The sequence below is a fragment of the Sylvia atricapilla genome, chromosome 1 (genome assembly GCF_009819655.1).
Source record: "Sylvia atricapilla isolate bSylAtr1 chromosome 1, bSylAtr1.pri, whole genome shotgun sequence".
Taxonomy (NCBI): Eukaryota; Metazoa; Chordata; class Aves; order Passeriformes; family Sylviidae; genus Sylvia; species Sylvia atricapilla.
This window is the reverse complement of record NC_089140.1, coordinates 19,810,019-19,827,981: the sequence shown is the minus strand read 5'-3', so window position 1 is coordinate 19,827,981 and position 17,963 is coordinate 19,810,019. Positions and strand designations below refer to the sequence as shown.

The following is a 17,963-nucleotide window of genomic DNA, read 5'->3' as shown; positions in this document are numbered from 1 at the left end:
AGTACTTTACTAATAATTTTATTCAAACCTATGACTTTCTAATCCAAATCAGCTTTTAAGCATCATTGGGGATGAGAAGTCTGCAACTTTTCATCAGTACAGATTAGTTGCAATTTACTTAGTTACAAGTAAACGATAAAAAAATGTAGAGCCTGTGGCACAATTTCACTTTTTATGTTAGAAAGGGAAATTCTTTAATAGAAAATTGGTCAAAAAGCAGGGCAGAAAGGCTGGAGATCTGCCATTCATGGACTGCTTACACAGTCAGTAGATTGCTTTCCATTAGCTTGCTTTCATCAGCAGCCTTTCCCATACCATAAGCAGGACTGGGAAGCAGCATTTCTCCTAACAGTTTTAGTGGAAATATCTACTTAGTCTTAACACTAAACTGTCTTGTTGACTAAGATCCTTCATAGTAATTTCTTAAATAATTCAATAATGCACATACTATGTGTTCAATTTTGTGTTTTAGCTGAATTATGCAGGAGGGTGGGGAGTGCTGTTGCTGAGCAGGGGCAGGAGCAGGCTCAGCTTCCCTGGGGACAGGACAGCAGAGCAGCACCAGCCAACAGCCACCCTGTCCCTTGGGGCAGCAGCTGCCTGTGCCCCAGGGAGCAGGGCTTCCTTCTTCCTCACCCTGCCATGTCACTGTTAATTAACTCCATTCGGTTCTTGAATTTTGGCTGACACTTATACGAATACAGAAATTCCTCAGGTTTCTTTGCAGTTTTTACTTGTGTTTTTCACTTAAGTGATTTGTTGTCAAGGTGTGCTGTGCTGTTGATTCTTCCTTGGACATGAATGTGGAAAATGGCCATGCTTCAATGCACTTTAAGAGGAAGGGTTTGTCAGATATTACCTTGCTGTAAAGGTGGTGTAAAACCAAGACCGATCCTGCTCATTTTAACTTACCAGGGAATCACATTAATTTCTGAGTTAACCGAGCAATCTGAGTTCTGTACGGTTGTGTGATATTGGCAGGATGTCCCAACACTGCAGTCATTAAATACTTGCTCAAAAAGTGCTATTAACTTCCATCCTCTCAGAAACCAGGGAGCCAGGAGGGAGCAGGGATATGATACCGAATGGAGATCAACCATCAGTAAGAGCACTGCAGTGGTCAGTGAGATTTCTGAGCAACAGGACTGCCAGAGAGGGCAGACAGGTTGGAAAGGCTGAAGTTGGACTGGACAGTGGAGAGGGATTGTGATTTTCCCTGTACAGCCTGTTAGCAAGAGGAGCAACAGATGGTTTGGCTGCAGCTTTGCCCTAACCTGGAGGAATGGGGTTATCACAGTGAAATCCAGGAGCCTGTTGGGAACTTCTCTAAATGGCAAAAAGGTCTGTGAGGGCCAAGAGAATGCCTGTAGTGAAAGCTGGAGAGGTCCTGGATGTCCTGGTGGAAAGAGGGAAGATATTCTCGGTGAAGGGCTGCAGTAGTCTTTTCAAGCACAAGGACTGGTGAAGTTTATAGGAGTGGCAGATCTGAACTGGCATGTCCTCATAGCCACCTTCATTTCTGTCCTCTAGCTGGGAGCACAGTTACCCTGTATTGTAAGTTGCCTGTAAAGTGACAGAAAAATTGCACATCTTTTGTTGCACATGTTAATAAAAATTGGATACTGTAATATTAAGGTATTGTAATATTGTGTGTTCAAAGTATACCCTTTATCCTGTACCTCAGAGACTTGAATTACTTGTGAATGTTCTCATTTTCCTCTGTATCGAAAGGAAAGGGTAGCAATTTCTAAGCATATGAAACTTTTAGTCTTTCCTTTCATATGCATTGCCCATTTACAGAAATGCTAGGTCTAGCTTAACATGGGAGTTTACTTTCCTGGTGTTTTGGCTTTTTTCTGTTCTTGGCACTGGGTATAAGGGGGTTTTTTTTGTGTTTTTTTGTGGGTTTTTTGGGGGGGAGGGGTTGGTGTGGTTTTTTTTTTTTTTGATAATGAGCTGATTTTTTTCTTTAAAGCCAGACATTGATATCTTGGATTTCATTTAACCAGTTACTTATGTGTAAGATGAAGACAGAAAAAAAGAAAACAACAGATCTATGCCACTGTGATTTAATAAACAATTTATAATTTGAAAAAAAAAAAAGCAAAAAATGAAAGGTAAGATATTCACAATACTTGAAACAGTTCATGAAATGCTGATGGGAGAGAAATGACAAGGCCAGGGAATCTAATTGTTTGTGAGGTTATGGGAAGCGAAAGCTAGTCAGCTACCATTACCCTTTGGTTGACCACTTTGATATGGTGAACAAAAAGGTTAAAGGTTTCATGTTGTTTGCTTCTTCCCTTTTCCTTCTGGGAACAGTTGCATCCCTTTTCTTGGCTGGATCAGCAGTAATGTCCTGACCTCACGAGGCATTTTCCCAGGAATTAAAGTCCCCTCCCTCTGTTCCCTGCCCCCCTGTGTCCCATGGGATGATGCTTCTCTCAGCAGCCTGACTAAATATGCCCATCAGAGAAGGAGAATGTGTCTTCCAAGGACTTTTCTCTGGGGTGGTAGGATTTTCTCTTTCCAGAGAAGATACAGTATTTATGATAAAGGATCTTCTGGGTGCTTTTCTCTGCTATGCTTTTAAAAGCTATAAGCTTTTGCTAAGCCTCTCAGGGGTTACTGGGTCAGCCATGGGTTCTGCTTCCCGAGGAATTCATTGGTTGGAGTTGATGTTAACAGTTCCAATCTGGTATAAAGTAGTAAGCCAGTGAAAGGCAGTGAGCTCTTCAGTGCTTGAAACAGGGCAGAAAAACACTCTCTTAGGTGGCTTGAAAGAGCACAGCTTTTTCACAGACTGTCTTTATGTTACCTGTTGTAAGTTTAATGTTTAACAGAATTTAATATTTATGATAAAAAAATGTAGTTTGTGGACTCTGGATCTTTTTTCAAACTGAACTCCTCTTTGTTGAAGCTGTTGTGTTGCTGGACTACCGCAAAGTTCTCCAGTGCTACTATTAAATGCTGGTTTTATGACGTGACTTTGCCTTTTTGTTGATTGAGAGGTGTGGTGACATTTGTGTTTTGGTTGCACTGTTGACACATTTGCTTTTATCTGCTCACCTGTCGTCACAAAATTCAAGAGTTCTTGCTATTAGTATTAAACTTCTACTCCCTCTATCGAATGATAAAGTAAAAAGACTGAAAGCTTTGTGGGTGCAGAGGTTATGCTGCGTGGGAAGGCTGCTTGGATGAGCACCAGAGCTCAGAGTTGTGGGCAACCAGTGTAAAAGTCTCACACTTTTTCTTTGGTTTACTGCTTTCCAATAGTTCCGGTGGTTCTGAAGATCAGACCAAAGAAAAGTACAGTCGCAGTGCAAAGACCATTGTAAACAAACACCCTGCTGTTCTTTCTGACATCAGAAAAGGACATTTTGATCCTGTGCAGAAAACAAAAAACAAAAAACAAAACAAAACAAAAAAAAAAAAAAAAAAAGAGAAAAACTTTGTGCAAATAACACTGGTTCTGGTAGATTAGAAGGGTTTGGGCTTTCGGGGGATTTATGAGAACATTAAGTTACATGGCCAGAACACATTATACTGAGCTGGACTGTAAAAAAGGGGGAATACTTCCAACTTAAACTCTGTTTATAACTTTTGCTTCTGACTTGTCGCATAAAATGAGAATAAATAAAAAGAAATTAATATACATTTGTAACTGGTGAGAAAAGTTCATTGGTGCTTTGGTACCTCAATCACAAAAATGCAAACAGCTGGAAAAGAACAAGTTTATACTGGATTTTTAAAAAATTAATTATTTCTTTATTTTTAGTGTTATGCAGGAAAAAGCCCCAAATCCATATACAGGGTGACAGATTTGCTGCCTGAGCAGTAGGTCACTGCTTCTGTCCTGACAGTGTAGCCAGGGCAAGCCCTGCCATCTAGGGCTGTGTTTGCTAGGGTTCCTTTGTTTGATGGCACCTGGCTGCAGTGTTGTGGCCAGGGAGGATGGAGGCATGACAGAAATGTCCAACTGAGGCCAGGCAATTCTCCATCAGAATGCCTCAGCTGCTTTGGAAGCTGCATTTCACTGTGGCACTGAGTTTTTTGAGATTCTGGTCACTTCCCAGATTTCCCTTTCTTTCTGTGACCCCTGGATCTATCATATACACATTTTAGCAAGGGCTGCCAAGCAATATAGAGCATGAACAATTTTGCACTTTGGATATGCTTGTGACCTTCCTTTGTTGCTTGGCACAGCAGTTGAAGGCGATGGGGAAAAGCAAAAGGAGGTGGGGAAATGAATTTTAAAATATATTTTGAGCAATAGACTCTGTCCTTAATTTGCTGGCTGCTTTGTTTTTGCCAGCTGGGGAGGGCTGTGTAGTACTCACATCAGACTTAAAGCTAAAGACTAGATGTGAAAAACGAGGTTCACTTTTTATGTAATTTTTAAGAAATAGGTTTAATAGAAAATAAGACAATTAGGAGATAGAAAAAAACGGAAAGTACGGCCAGCCTGGTGACTTGGCATTCAGCCAAGTCCACACCCTTCTATTTCAGAGGCATTCTTTAAATACCCTTTCTGTTGTATCAATCTGTTGAATATTCATATTTTTCCATAAACTAGTTTCCATATTCCAGGGACTGTTTTGCCTGTTTCCTTGGGTCCGCCTTTTTAGACCATTTGTGTTTCTTGGCTGTGTCTTCATTATCACCTCCAGATTGGGCCTTGGTCCGTGCTTTCTTCAGATGGTAGATGATGATAGTTGGTGTATCAATAGCAGAGTCTTCTTTAAATGTTTACTGGATGTTATCCCAGCAAAACAGACAGTTTAAGCATACTACATCACTACTACCACTATGCCTAATTTTCTTTACTGACAGCAGAAATAAAAACTTATATCCTTACCACAAAGTTATTAATCATATAGCACACACCTTGTGAAAAGCCAACTTTATAATATGCATTTATAACACTAGATCTACCACTATCTCCTTCTACCCATTTTCTCCCTGAGCAGTGCAGAGATGCAGGGCAGTACAAGCTCCTGTGTTGGGGCTGCTTCCAGTGGTTCAGCAAACTCAGTCAGCTGCTCCTCAAAGACAAGTGACAGGACAGCATCCCACCAATTTCTCTCCTAACACACCCTTTCACAGCTTAGGCTGTCTCGCTCCTTCTCTCTTCTTTGCCTTTTTATTTATTTATTTTTCCTCTGTGACAGTTTTTTCAGTCTTCAGGGTGTTTTAATTGTCATATTTCTGATGGGTGTTAAAAGCTTTTTATGAGTGAGTTCTAACACTTCCCTTTCATGCAGACCATTGTAGTCATTCTCCTGTTATCAGTCTTGCCTGACTGTTGTGACTCTTCCAAATCCTGATCACTTTCTTTGTTCTACTTGTATGTTTTAAACAACTTCTACCAACTGATTAGAAACAAACCTAGAGAAGCCCTTTTTATTTTGCTTTATCTGCTTTTGGTTTCCAGCATGCTCAAAGATGTTACTCTTGCCCTGCTTGATTCCATTCCTCATTAATCTCTACATAGTTTAAGTATGTCATTAGGACAATGAACTCTCTTTATATAATTGGTAATTATTCACATAAAACCCTTATCATCTTCTTCAGGCTTGATTGCTTATAATGTGTCTCTTTCATGCCCCTTCCTTGAGTTGTTTGTTTTGGCTTTTTTGCTGATTTTATCCTTAAATCAGAAAGTTTCAGCAGTCTATCTCACAAAGCATTTTGAACTTTAGAGAAGGCCTATGTATTTGTTGTTATAGACAACATTTTTTCTCCTATCTTTGGATAGGAAATACTGTCTTCTACATGTAAATTCTGATTATGCAATTATTAAGCAACTCTGTTAAGACCTGATTTTTGTTATGCAGTGACTTCCACTTCATTTAGTTACCATATTGTTTAGAATGCAAAGTGGCAAAAAAAAAGTTTGTGTAAATTGTTTACTGATACCTAAACAGATAATTGTCTTCAGTTTTTAACTGGATGCTAATTAATTAGGTGCACCATCTGTATTTTTTCATGTGAAACCAGTCTTTATAAACCCATCATGATATCAAACACTATTACAGTTATTTTACAGTGAATATTTGAAAATTTAGGATAATGTTGCATCAAAGTAATATAAAAATTAAAAAGCTGTGTAAAGTTAATATAGTGTTTATATTTATTCATTTTAAGTAATTTTTATTCTCATTGTGCAGAAAATTATTAATTTTAGATGAAAACAAGTAAAAAATGCCTTTGTCTTGCAGTGTCTGGCTCAAAAACTGACACAGCCTTGAAAAAACATACTCGAAACTTTGACTTTGGTACCAAACATTTTAAAAGATCTTCATGCTAGCAAAAAAGAATATTTCTTTGGGATGAAATACAAAATTAAAGCAAGATTAAAAGGTATAATTTAAGTAATTACACATTGATTTTATTGTATTTTGTCTTTCCGTTCTCCACTTCTTGCAAAATATAATGTTCAACAGCATTTCATCGCAATATTCTCAGTTTCTTAATTTCTTTAAGTAAATATGGAAACAAAATATATCTATTAATAAAACTAATTTAAATTTATAAAACATAAAGAGCAGAAGTCCACCATCTGTTTTCCTGTATCCCTGGTGTCAATTTGTGCACAAGGGTTATGCCATAAAGCCATTTACAAGCTTCTGGTTGACTACCAGCAATTCAGAAAGGATTACAGAACTCCTTGGAATATAGCCATGGATTTTAAATAATTTTGATACTAGAGGAAAGATACAGAAATTTTAAATTGTTCTTTTAGAAGCTTTAGAAGTATGCAGTTTTAGTTGCTTATTAGGAAACCATATTTGGTGTCCAGTAATGTTTTGTATTGCATGTAAAAAGGCATTGGTGCAGAGTGTGTTGAGGCTTGCTGGTGTGCACACAACTGTCCCACCAGATCCAGACCGTGCATCAGCTCTATATGGGACTTTGGGGGAAAAAATCAGGAAAAAATGGGAGACAGAGGGAAAAAGGCAAGGGGAGTCTGGTTCACCAGCTGGAGAAAGAAATTATCCTCTGCTGAGCTCCTCACCCTCCTCTGGGTGCTCTCCCCTCTTCAGTATGTGGTGACGAGAAAGAAACTAAATTTTGGATTTCTCTGATATAAGCTAGGCCCTATGAAATAAAAAGCAAGATAGTTTGGGGGTTAGAGGGAAGAAGGACTGATTCTTATGCTGCTGGCAGTCATTCCCCAGGAGAACCTGCTGCAGCAACAGGTGTAGGCATGTAAAATCCTGCATGATGTTGAGAGTGTAAATGGCAGCTGCTTATGAATAAAACACTCATATGTGTTCTACCTGTTGTGTGTGGAGAAAACAGCTGTGTGCACATAGGCACCTGTATCATATAGGGTTCAGTCCCTGGTCAGACTGAGCACAGGACACTTCACTAGCTTTGGTTCAGCCTGAGGAGTTATGTCCTTGCATATCCATGGAAAATTCAGTCCACTCAGTCAAGGAAAGTACAGAAAATTTAAAAAGTCTAGAAACTCAAATTAGAATTCTTACTGCTACTTTGCATTCTGATACCATGTTTCTTTTCATACAAAGAGAAAATTGTTGCAATTCTGTGTCATTTTATTTCATGTTTTTATAATTACTCTTGCTGCATCCAGCCTGGAATTAAACCTTAGCAGTTCTACGGCTATAATAAAAGTAAGGTTTATTGCCAGCTAATGTTTCATCTCCTGGCTAGATGACTAGCTGTGCACCAGCTGCAAAATATATTCTGTAAGAATATCATCATCACAGCACTTCACTCTTGCATCTCATACACCCACCAGGAAACATGTTTTATCTTGTGCTCTGAGCAAGGAATACAAATGAGATGTCTACAGGAAAAGTAAATAAGAGTATTAGGAAATATTAAAGTAAATAAGAATATTAGGAAATATTAAAAAGAAGTCATTCTAGTTTTGGCTTATTAGCATGAGAGATTGTTTTTGGACAGGGATTGAGATGAGAGCTCCCACAAATCTTTGAATGCTGATGATGGACTGCTTTTGGCACATCTCAGACACAGAATGGCCCAAAGCCTGGCTTTTAGCTTTCCTTTTTTTTGGCTTCTCCCCTGTATGGTTCTTCCTTGGTTCCTGGCTTATGTCAGAGAAGCCCTAGTACTGCTCTAGCTTAATTCTAAATCTTAGGAGCATTTTTTTCTGGCAGGAAGGCATCTCCAGAGCACAGGTCATGGCTCCTCTTGTACAGGGGCAGGAGAACTGCAGTGCAGCAGCAGCTGTGCTGGTGCTAAACCTCCTGGGAGCTCTTTTGTTCAAAGAGAAGAGAAAGGGGCTGGTCCTCACTGGTATCCCAGATGTGCACAGGCACAGTGGTCGCCAGGCTGAGGAGTCAAGAATTGCCCCTTTGTCCGAAACATGAGAGGAGGATCACAACATACAAGATACAGGAGAATTATAATAAATGAAGTTGTTGATGTAGAATTTACTTTACTTATGTATGTTATTCTGACATAATTATGATATTTGTCCTAATAGTTTATAAGTTTTGTATCAGCTTCAAAGAAACTTTGTTTCTTCAAAATAAAATGAAAAAAAATCTTGATAAAACTACATTTCTCATTAGCTTTGCTTTGAAAAGCTCTAGTTCCCAAGTCTCACAGTTGTTCTGCTTCCAGCAAATATTTGAAGAGCAGAGCCAAAGTGTGCCTTGGCTCTAGCACTCTGTATCTTACAGAATATTAAACCATTTGCAGTCTGTTAATTCTGTGCTGGAAGTTTCAGGGAGTTTTTGGCAATAGATATAAAGATTTCAGTCATACTGACAGTGTTCAAAAATGTCAGTGTGACACTAGAACAACATTGCTGGGGTGATCCTTTTGTTGTTTAATAACAGAGAAGATTGCACATACACACGTAATTAAATAGAAAAACGTAAAAGTTGTGTATACAATCACAGGTGCTCCAGAGGTGAAAACGACGTATTCAAAGTGTTTTGTGCTATCTTAGCTTTCCTGTGCAGATAAAAATAGCTATAGACTTTATTGTATAATCTGATGATATTTAACAAGTAATTGTTGATTATTTTGTATCTCCTTTGTTGTCATGGGATTCATGCATTAGCTCTCTGCTTAGGGGTTAGATAGGTGTTCATGACATTTTACAAAGAGAGAAATCATCCCTTAGAGACCACTTGCTTTTCCTCTTTTGAACTGGAAAGTTGATGGCAAAAATGCATCCATTGAAAGGTTCTTGGATGCTATGGAGTGCTCCTTGTGTCTCACACATTATTGGGTTTTTTGCAAGGAAAGATCCTCCTGTATGCAAGTAAGAGACAGAATGTATTGTTCTCTACAACTACCTGAAAGGAGGTCGGTCTCTCCTCCCAGGCAACCAGTGACAGGACTAGAGGAAATGGTAGGGGAGGTCCAGGTTGGACATCAGGAAGAATTTTTTAACTGAAAGAGTGCTCAGGCATTGGAATGGGCTACCCAGGGAGGTGGTGGAGTCATCACTCCTGGAAGTGTTCAAGACATGACTGGACATGGCACTTAATGCTGTGGTTTAGTTAACAAGGTGGTGTTTGGTCAAATGTTGGGCTTGGTGGTCTTCTCTAGCCTTAATGCTTGGATGCATCTATAGTGCTGAGATGGGAGAAGATTTATTATTGTGAAGTTAATTATTATTGTGAAGTTAATGGTTGAATAATAATACTATACACAGTGAGGGCTAAGTCAAAGATACCATCACCATTCCCTTAAGGTGAAGGTAGCCTCATTTTCACTTTTCCTAAGTCTGGGAGGATGTTTAAATTTCAAATTTAGCAAATACTCATTTACCACAGCTTTGAAAGTGCTGTGGATGTGTGCTCTGTGTTTATGTAATCTGTATCTAGGCTGTCAGGGAGATCTGCAGTATAGATGCCATTTTAATTTAAAAGTTAGGAGTATCTCAGATAGTGCAAGACCTGCATAAACAATAGATACCCAGGTGAGGCATAAGGTAACATAAGCTAGGGCCATAAAATCTAATAATTGGAAAGGGATAGGAGCCTTGAGGCAGCTGTAGTGTTTATCATATCCTCACATAACTTCTCAGTTTTAGTTCAGCATATGAGTTAAGAGCTAATAGAACATTTGGCTTTTCAGACTCTAAAATATCATCCTTGAAACATACAGCCATATAATTCCTGGAAACAGAGCAGTCTAGCTACAAAATATATGTTTTGAATAAATGAAGATTTTTTTTCAGCATAGTTTCTTAGAAAAACATGCTTAAAATGTTATGTTAAAGTGAAAAACTGTAACAAACTTTAACCTTTGGCTCTAGCAGTTGTAGAGACTTTCTGATCCAACTGAAAAAATGAAGTGCAAAATTACTTAAATATTGGAACCAGCAAAAAACCTACATGAATAGCACTGAATTATGAAACAATGTAAGTGAAGAAGCATTTTTTAAGAGATTTTAGTAATAGAGTCTACATTTTTAACCATTGAATTGCTGATTTATTTGGTGTTTAGTATAGGTTGCTGTGTCACAGAATTTTGCTTTTCTTTGAAAACTTTTGTTTGTGAAGAGCCTGAAAGTGTTACTGGAAATCTTTTCTCTTTGTTTAGCCAAAAAGCTAAGATCTGCTAAAATGCTGTCTCATAAGCTTAAGATGTCTCATAAGCATAAAACGTCCTCATTATGACATTGAAAAAAGAACTTGAAATCCCAGCACAGTATTTTCATTGCAAATGACAGTTTTCATCTGTTGGCTTTTGCTGCCAGAATAAGCATGTTTTCAGTAAGCACAAACAGACTTTTTCAGCTGTGCTGGTTTCCAGCGGTTCCCGTTAACTCCCCAAGTGGGTGGTATGGAAGAGCCACCTTTCTGGCACACTTGCATGCAGACAACACACGGCCACCGTCGAGTTTTGGCATTATGCTCTAATAAAAAAAGATCCTGCTCATATGAGAAAGCTGGGTGTGCGTCAGTACAGCTATTTCAGTCTTTGCTGCCTCCTGAGCTGAATGTCAACCAACATTGGTGACTCTATTAAAATACGATTTCGTAAAAGGAAGTAAGAAACATGACTTTCAAGCTGTGTGTGAAGATGAGCTAAAATAGTAACAAAAGTATCTCTAGAGAGTACTAGAGAACAAAAAAAATTTCTCTGAAATCTACCTATTGTTAAGAAAAAATGGATCTGGCAGACTCTCTTTTGTACCAGCTGGATATGGTAAATTTTCCTTCTCTTCAACATTGAGAGCAGGCATTGCTGTAGGAGGGATTCCAAGGAACTGGAAGGATTCAAAGGTTTCCTCAGAAAGTTTCTCCAATGGGCCTTGATCTTATGGAAGATCAGAATTTAGCTCTAATAGCTGAGTTTCCGTGCAGCAATCCTTACAGCCCGTGTGGAGTCGAGTGGGAGGCTGATGGTGCTGGGGGCTCGTGCGGTGGGCACCAGTCCCCACTGGCTGCTCTTGCACAAGGTTGTGACGTGTCCTAGGCAAGAACTCAGTGAGCCAACCATGTGTAAAGTAGCCGAGCAAGCACTGGTAATGGCTGAACGTCGTTCAGGTGGCCTTATTTTGGAGACAGATGGGAAAATGTACTCACATCAAATAATTTTGTGTTTAACTACTTCTGTCCCAGATCCTTCTAAAGGGATCTGTGCTATCCAAAGCCATTATAATTCAGAAGAGTTTAGATGTCATTATACCACTGTACTTATGCTGCTACTTATTAACTACAGTTGTACTGTGTTTTGTTCTCACTCTGTACTTCTCAGCTCCTTCACTTTGCTGTGATGCCTTAAGTTTTAGCTTTCATGTTTTCCAGATTCTGTGCTGCCTAGGGGTGTAGTTCTGAGCCTCATATTAAGTGCTAGTAAGCTCTCTTCACAGAGTAGGTAGACAAATCCTTTTCCTGCTGAAGACCAAGGACAACTTTCAGGCCCAAAAGTATAAACAATGGTGGACTGAAGGGAGAAACAAGAAGGATGAGACCTCACAACCCAAAGTTGTTTAATTGTAACTGTACAATTAAATTGGACAATATGCAAATGGACCAAAAACTTATAAAAGTGTAAGACCTCGTGACCAGTTGGGCATTTTGTGACCTTTCTGAGTCCACCTTGGCTGTAGCCCTGGTCAGGCCTTTGTCTTGCTCAAGGTGTACCCTAAGGCTTTTCAATAAATACCTACTTTATTCTCTAGCTCTGTCCAGTCTCTGTTTCAGGTCAGCCTTCCCAAGGCATCAATTGGAAGTCCTGAATACACTACAAACCCTCTTTTTAGATCGCTTGCAATCAAAACTGGTAATTGATAAATTCTACTTGTAAAAACACTTCATTTTGCTTGACTGGACTATATCAAACTAAGTATTTGTTTTCCATTATGGATTTCTATGTTCCTCACTCATGGATATGTGAAAGAACCAGAGTTTGTGTATGCTTTTTTCGCAACCACAGTGGTCAACTACTGGAGTGAAATGCAGAGAGGTTAGGTTGTTCTGTCTTTAGAGGTGTTTAAGGTTCACGGGTACACAGCCCTGAGCAGCCTGATCAAACAGACCTGTTTTGGGCAGGGATCAGACTGAGAGACACCAGAGGGTCCTTCCTACCTCAATTATTCTGTGGGTCTGGCTTCCTACCAGACTTGTTTGGTACACACACCTATGGCTGTAAAAGAAAACCTGATCTTTGCTGGGAAGTGATATTTTTGATCGCTGCTTTTAGTGACAGCAGCTGTATATGCTCCTAACTTTCTGTTGGGACATTCATGAATTGTTGTCTCTTCCTTAGCAATGAGATTGCTGAGCAGATTCTGTTGTTAGAGATTGGATAATTTCTTATCTGTCATGAGGCTCTAGTAATAAACAGCGTTTAGGACAAAAAATTCCTATAATTGTTTTCTCAGGTGGGTTTGATTTTTCTTTCTTGTGTAACGGGTGCATAAATTAGTGTACAAAGTAAAAAAGGTAAAATAGAAAAGTTCTTCTATTATTTTTGCATTTGCATTCTTAAATTGCTTTTCTGACATATGGGTTTCATAACATTGTAAATTTCTTTATAATAGTAATAAAAATCATATAATTCTGTAAAACATAAAGGTTTTGAACTGCTTCTGTTTTATATATTTGGCTCTATGTCATTAGCAGGGCAAAATAAAGTGAGATGTTTTCAACACAGCAGTCATTAGGCCATCACAGTGCTATTGATCTTTGTCCTACATGGAGTATTAATATTGTTGATGCCACAAATACTGTGTACAGGGCTACTCTGTGAAAATGGTGCTGAACATAGGTCACATCATCTGTCATATTTGCTCCCCACTAAGACTACTAGTGAAAAGTTCAGTAGTAGTAATCACCTTTCCTCAGATGAAAGACATGATGTGACTTTTTAAATTTTCATGAGTGCAAACTTGTTAGTGATTTGAGAGACACCCATTATATTCATTACCCAAGAGAAGAATAATTCCTTGCTTTTAGGATAAGGTTGCATGCATGTGTGAAAAGTGGATAGCATGAAGGATGAGTAGCTTTATGTAGAAATAGTGAGGGAGTGAGCGTGCTTTGAGACACAATTTCTGAACTTTAACACAGATACCAACTTTGACAAGCATTTTGTCAAAATGGTAACTGTAATAATTTTGTGAGTCAGTTCTTGTCTTAGCTGGCATTGCCTTCATAAGGGTGCATTCCGATTTCATTTAACTGGTGTAAATACAAAGGTGCCTCGACTGTGGGAATGATGTAACAGAGTATACAGAGTATAAGATGGATCAGAGATCCTAGATCAAGCCCAAGTGTAGATGAAAATGGTTTGGGGAATGCTTTCATCAGTTTTTCTGCATCTTGCTAGTGGATGAGGAATAGAGATACTTTGATTATCAAGCAATAATTGCAAGATTAGTGTCCGTGAGGGAGATGTTCTGTGTGCAAATTCCATGACAGAAAATTTGCCTCCTTGGCTGGGGTCCCCAAGGGATGCCTCCACTGTGTTTATTGCACAGAATAAAAAGTCTGAAATCAGTTATAAGAAAAAGAAGGCTCTGTCATATTTTAAGTACATTACTAGAGAACAGATTGTATTATTTTTTTCTGTTATTGAGCGAAATATTTCTTGAATACAAATTCAACCAAGCAGGTACAAACTTGTTTAAAGTGACAAATTGACTGAGAACAGATACAATATACAAATGCTTGTGTTTACATTCAATATGAGTTAATCATGGCACAAGGAAATATAAGTAGTAAAGTATAATAATACTGTAATTAGTATGAAATTAGTAATTATGGTTAGTATGAAGATGTGTAAAGTAAATATAATTTGTAAAGGAAAAGGTGAGATCTAGATAGAAAAAGAGAAAATTGAGTAAGGTTTCTCTAGGCACACTTTAATTTATGTCTGTTACCAAAATTGTACAGCCAAAGTTGGTTAGGCAGCTGTTGAATAAGATTTTGTTAATTTGTATTCTGAGTTTGTATCAATCTGAAATTGGTTCATGAAGAACCTCACTCCAGAGTGTGTTCCCTCCTGCCCTCAATGGTATAGGTGATGGTAATGTTCATGGTCTGATTGTTCTGCTTGTGGGTTTATTCAGCTGGTTCAATGTTGTGCTTTTACAGGAGAAAGAAAGAAAAACAAGATAGAAGTGTTCATTTTGAAGATAAATAAACTTTTCCAGGCTACTTTGTTTTTCTGGAGAGACATGACATGTTAAACTGCTTAACATCTGGGAGCATCTGTCCCTGTAGTCCAGCCTGTGGATTAACTGAGTGCAAAAATGCCATGCCATTTTAATGGAGATTTAGAGAATGAACAGCAAATGCTTAACTGTTTTGACCCAGTCTTATTTTAGAACTGCAGGGTATACAAGCAAATGCTAGATGCATTTTCAAATATACATATGCACGTGTCAATTTTTTTTTTTTTTTTTTTTTTTTTACATAAGACCCTAATTACATAACAACTGGGCTTTTTTAGTTCAAGGCAATGTAGTTCAGGAAAAGTACCTTGTCTGATAGTGCTATGAAACTTTCAGAATTACTTATTTATGTAAAAAGGCTAGCATTTAATTTCTATAAACTAATTAGTTTTAAATGTTCAATTAGATGAATTATTGTAGTCTAATCCCATGATAATTTAGTGTCTCTTTCTACCAGTGCGACAAATATCTAAAATGGGACATACCATTTCTGTGAATATCTGTAACTCAACGTTTTCCTTTGTTTTTCTGCTCAGTTTTACTTTTTTTTTTTTTTTTTTTTTTTTTTTTTTTTTTTTATGGCAGAAAATGACAGAGAACTTTCACCTGCTACTTTTCTTTCCTGCTAAGACAGTTCTGGAGTAGTCTCCATTGTATTCTTTTTCTTGGGTAGTCAGGTGTTTTCTTCTAACAGGAAATTTTAGATCACTTCTAAGAAGTAAGAAGTATGTCAAGGACTTTAGCTTCCTGGAGATGTCTGTTTGTTGCAATGTTGCCAAGATTTTAAAGTCTTTTAGTCAACGTAAAGTCTTTCATCCACTGTTACATTTAGGAGTAAACCACAGTGGTTAAGCATTTTTTTTTTTTATGTTTGCTAGAGGATGTAGCAATGTGAGAATGCAGAAACACACGTACTATCCCTCCTATCAGTGTTTGTCATGGACTGTTCCTTAATAGATCCATTCCTGTTCTAGGATACATTTCTACAGAGATAGGTCACTGTGCATTACAAAATGATCATTCTTAATAATAGGGAATGATTTATCTGATTATTTACTATTTGATGGTAAGTGTTGTTTAGGAGATCTGACAGTTCAATTCTTATTCATATCTGTATTTGGAGTGTTGAAATTAGTAATAGCATAGAAAGCATCAACTGATAGTCTGTAATTTTTACATTCATGAGAGCTTTGAGGCTTTGTATTAATATTTAAACCCAGTAATTTATGGTATCTTTTATTTTTAAGGAAGATTCATGATATCACTGAATCCAGAGTCTGTGTGACTGCCTTTTGTGACTAGTTCTGTAATAGCTTGGTATCTTTTATGTAGGGTGGAAGTAATATTGGAAGTTACATTGAGAAAATTATAGAGGAGATCATTAAGATACGAGTTTGAGCAGTTAGGAAGTGGACCTTCCCTTTGAATCAACACTGCAGGTTTTTTTAGTTGATGTGCAGGAATCACCAAATTTTAGTTGTGGGTGATTGTTCTCAAAAATGCCCAGTTTCAGAAATGTAATCATGAATACATAATCATATCAGGATGCCCTTCTGACAGTTCATCTGGTTATGAAAAGTGGGTTCAGCCTGGGGTAGGACAGTGGTGGGTCCTGGGGATACTGTGTGATAAAATCTGTGGGTAGAGCAAGCTCAAGCTGTTGTATAGCCTAGAATAAAGCAGAAAAAAATGCTGTTCTCTTGTAAAATGGTTGTACCTTTGAGAAGAGGAAGCCCTTGGTAGCCGTGGTCTGGGCTGAGCTGGATAGCACCTTCTATTACCATACCTGTGCAGAGAGGTGTTCAACACTGGTGTTGCTGGTAAGGAGAAGCTGTACAGATATGGGACTTCAGTGTGACTCTTCTGGCAACTGCTCCTTGAAAACAAAACTTGGGAAAATCCTCTAACTCACTGATGTCAGCTAGCAGCATAAGAAAGAAGTAGGGAAATTAACAGATCACTCTGTGGCTGGTGTTTGGTAATGACATGATGATCTCAAGGCACATTGCTCTGCTCTCAGAGTGCGGTGAGATGATTTGCTTAGGGCAAGTTGCTGGCAGCTGTTGGCACCTCTTCTCTGAATTTGCAATTTCCCCCAACAGTTCTTGGGGACTGAGGCTGTGAGGGCTACACTTGTAGCAGCCTTAGAATGATGCTGAGGTGACCAGCAGATGGGTGCCCAGACAAGAATGGCGTGAAAGGAGCAATGTTGGTGCAGTGCCATGCTCCCCTTGCAATGCCTTTTGCAGCTCCACTGTCTATGGAGCTTAGGTTTTTTAGCTCTGGAAAACCTACCTCTAATGGCAGCCCCCAAACACAGAACTTGCAGAACTGCAAACTGATACTATGATATGGATTGCCAATATAGTTGGCACAGTTGTGGATTTTGATTACTAATTACTGATTTGACTTACCTCAAATTAATTCAGAGCTCTATTACCTACTAAAAATCTATATTCTATGAAATGTGCTAATATTAATGTCAGTAAAAACTAGTCTTCACTATGTCTTGCATGGATGCATGGAGAGTTCTTTGTAAGTTTTTATGATTTTAAAAGCATAGCATGCAGAAATCATCTCCTGTATATATGTTTGCACATATGTATGTGTTTGCATTCATGATGTTCATCTTTTATTTTGCAGTCAAAACCTGTTGCATTTGCAGTTCGGACAAATGTTGGGTACAGTGCAGCTCACGAAGATGATGTCCCAGTCCCAGGCATGGCCATCTCATTTGAGGCTAAAGATTTTCTTCACGTTAAAGAAGTAAGTCAAACCAGAAAAGTGAACCACTCTTAAAGGGAATACTTGAGTAATTGTGCTACTGTTTTACAATGTTGATAACATTTCACATTGTCAAAGCACTTTACAAATGTTAAAGAAGGTAACAGTGTATAAGAAATTGAATGTTCTTTTAAATACCATTCTTGGAGAAACACTGGCACAAATTTCTTACAATCAAATCAATGAAATTCAGAAAGCAAGTATTTTTCTTCTCTAGTAAATTCACTTATTTATAAGTTTAAATGCCTATATCTGACTATTCAAAGATGAAATATTTCTGGGTTTTTCTACTGTGGTACTCTGAGGTCTTTTTGTGATTCGGCAGCCAAGGGTTGCTTCTCTCTTTATTTGTGTGACTGCCTCTTACTTAACCCCAAAATCCTCAGGTCTCCTGTTTTTTAACTGAAGCTACTTCCCTGCAACAGACAATATTTAGTTAGCAGTTACATGCTGAAGAACTGGAATGATGTTTCAAGATAATTGCAACTGTCAATAAATGAGCTTTGCATTTGCTGCATTGGTTTTCTTTTCCTGCGGT

The 17,963-nt window shown here is 38.2% G+C and overlaps 1 protein-coding gene across 8 annotated transcripts in view; it reads left to right on the top strand.

Annotated features, from left to right (window-relative positions):
- Positions 1-17,963, top strand: part of CACNB2 (calcium voltage-gated channel auxiliary subunit beta 2) — a 240,244-nt gene that overhangs the window by 183,098 nt on the left and 39,183 nt on the right. For all 8 annotated transcript variants that reach the window (XM_066316498.1, XM_066316490.1, XM_066316482.1 and 5 more), the window contains one exon: positions 17,285-17,407. In XM_066316498.1, the coding sequence (XP_066172595.1) occupies positions 17,285-17,407 (123 nt within the window). The remainder of the gene's footprint in view (positions 1-17,284; positions 17,408-17,963) is intronic.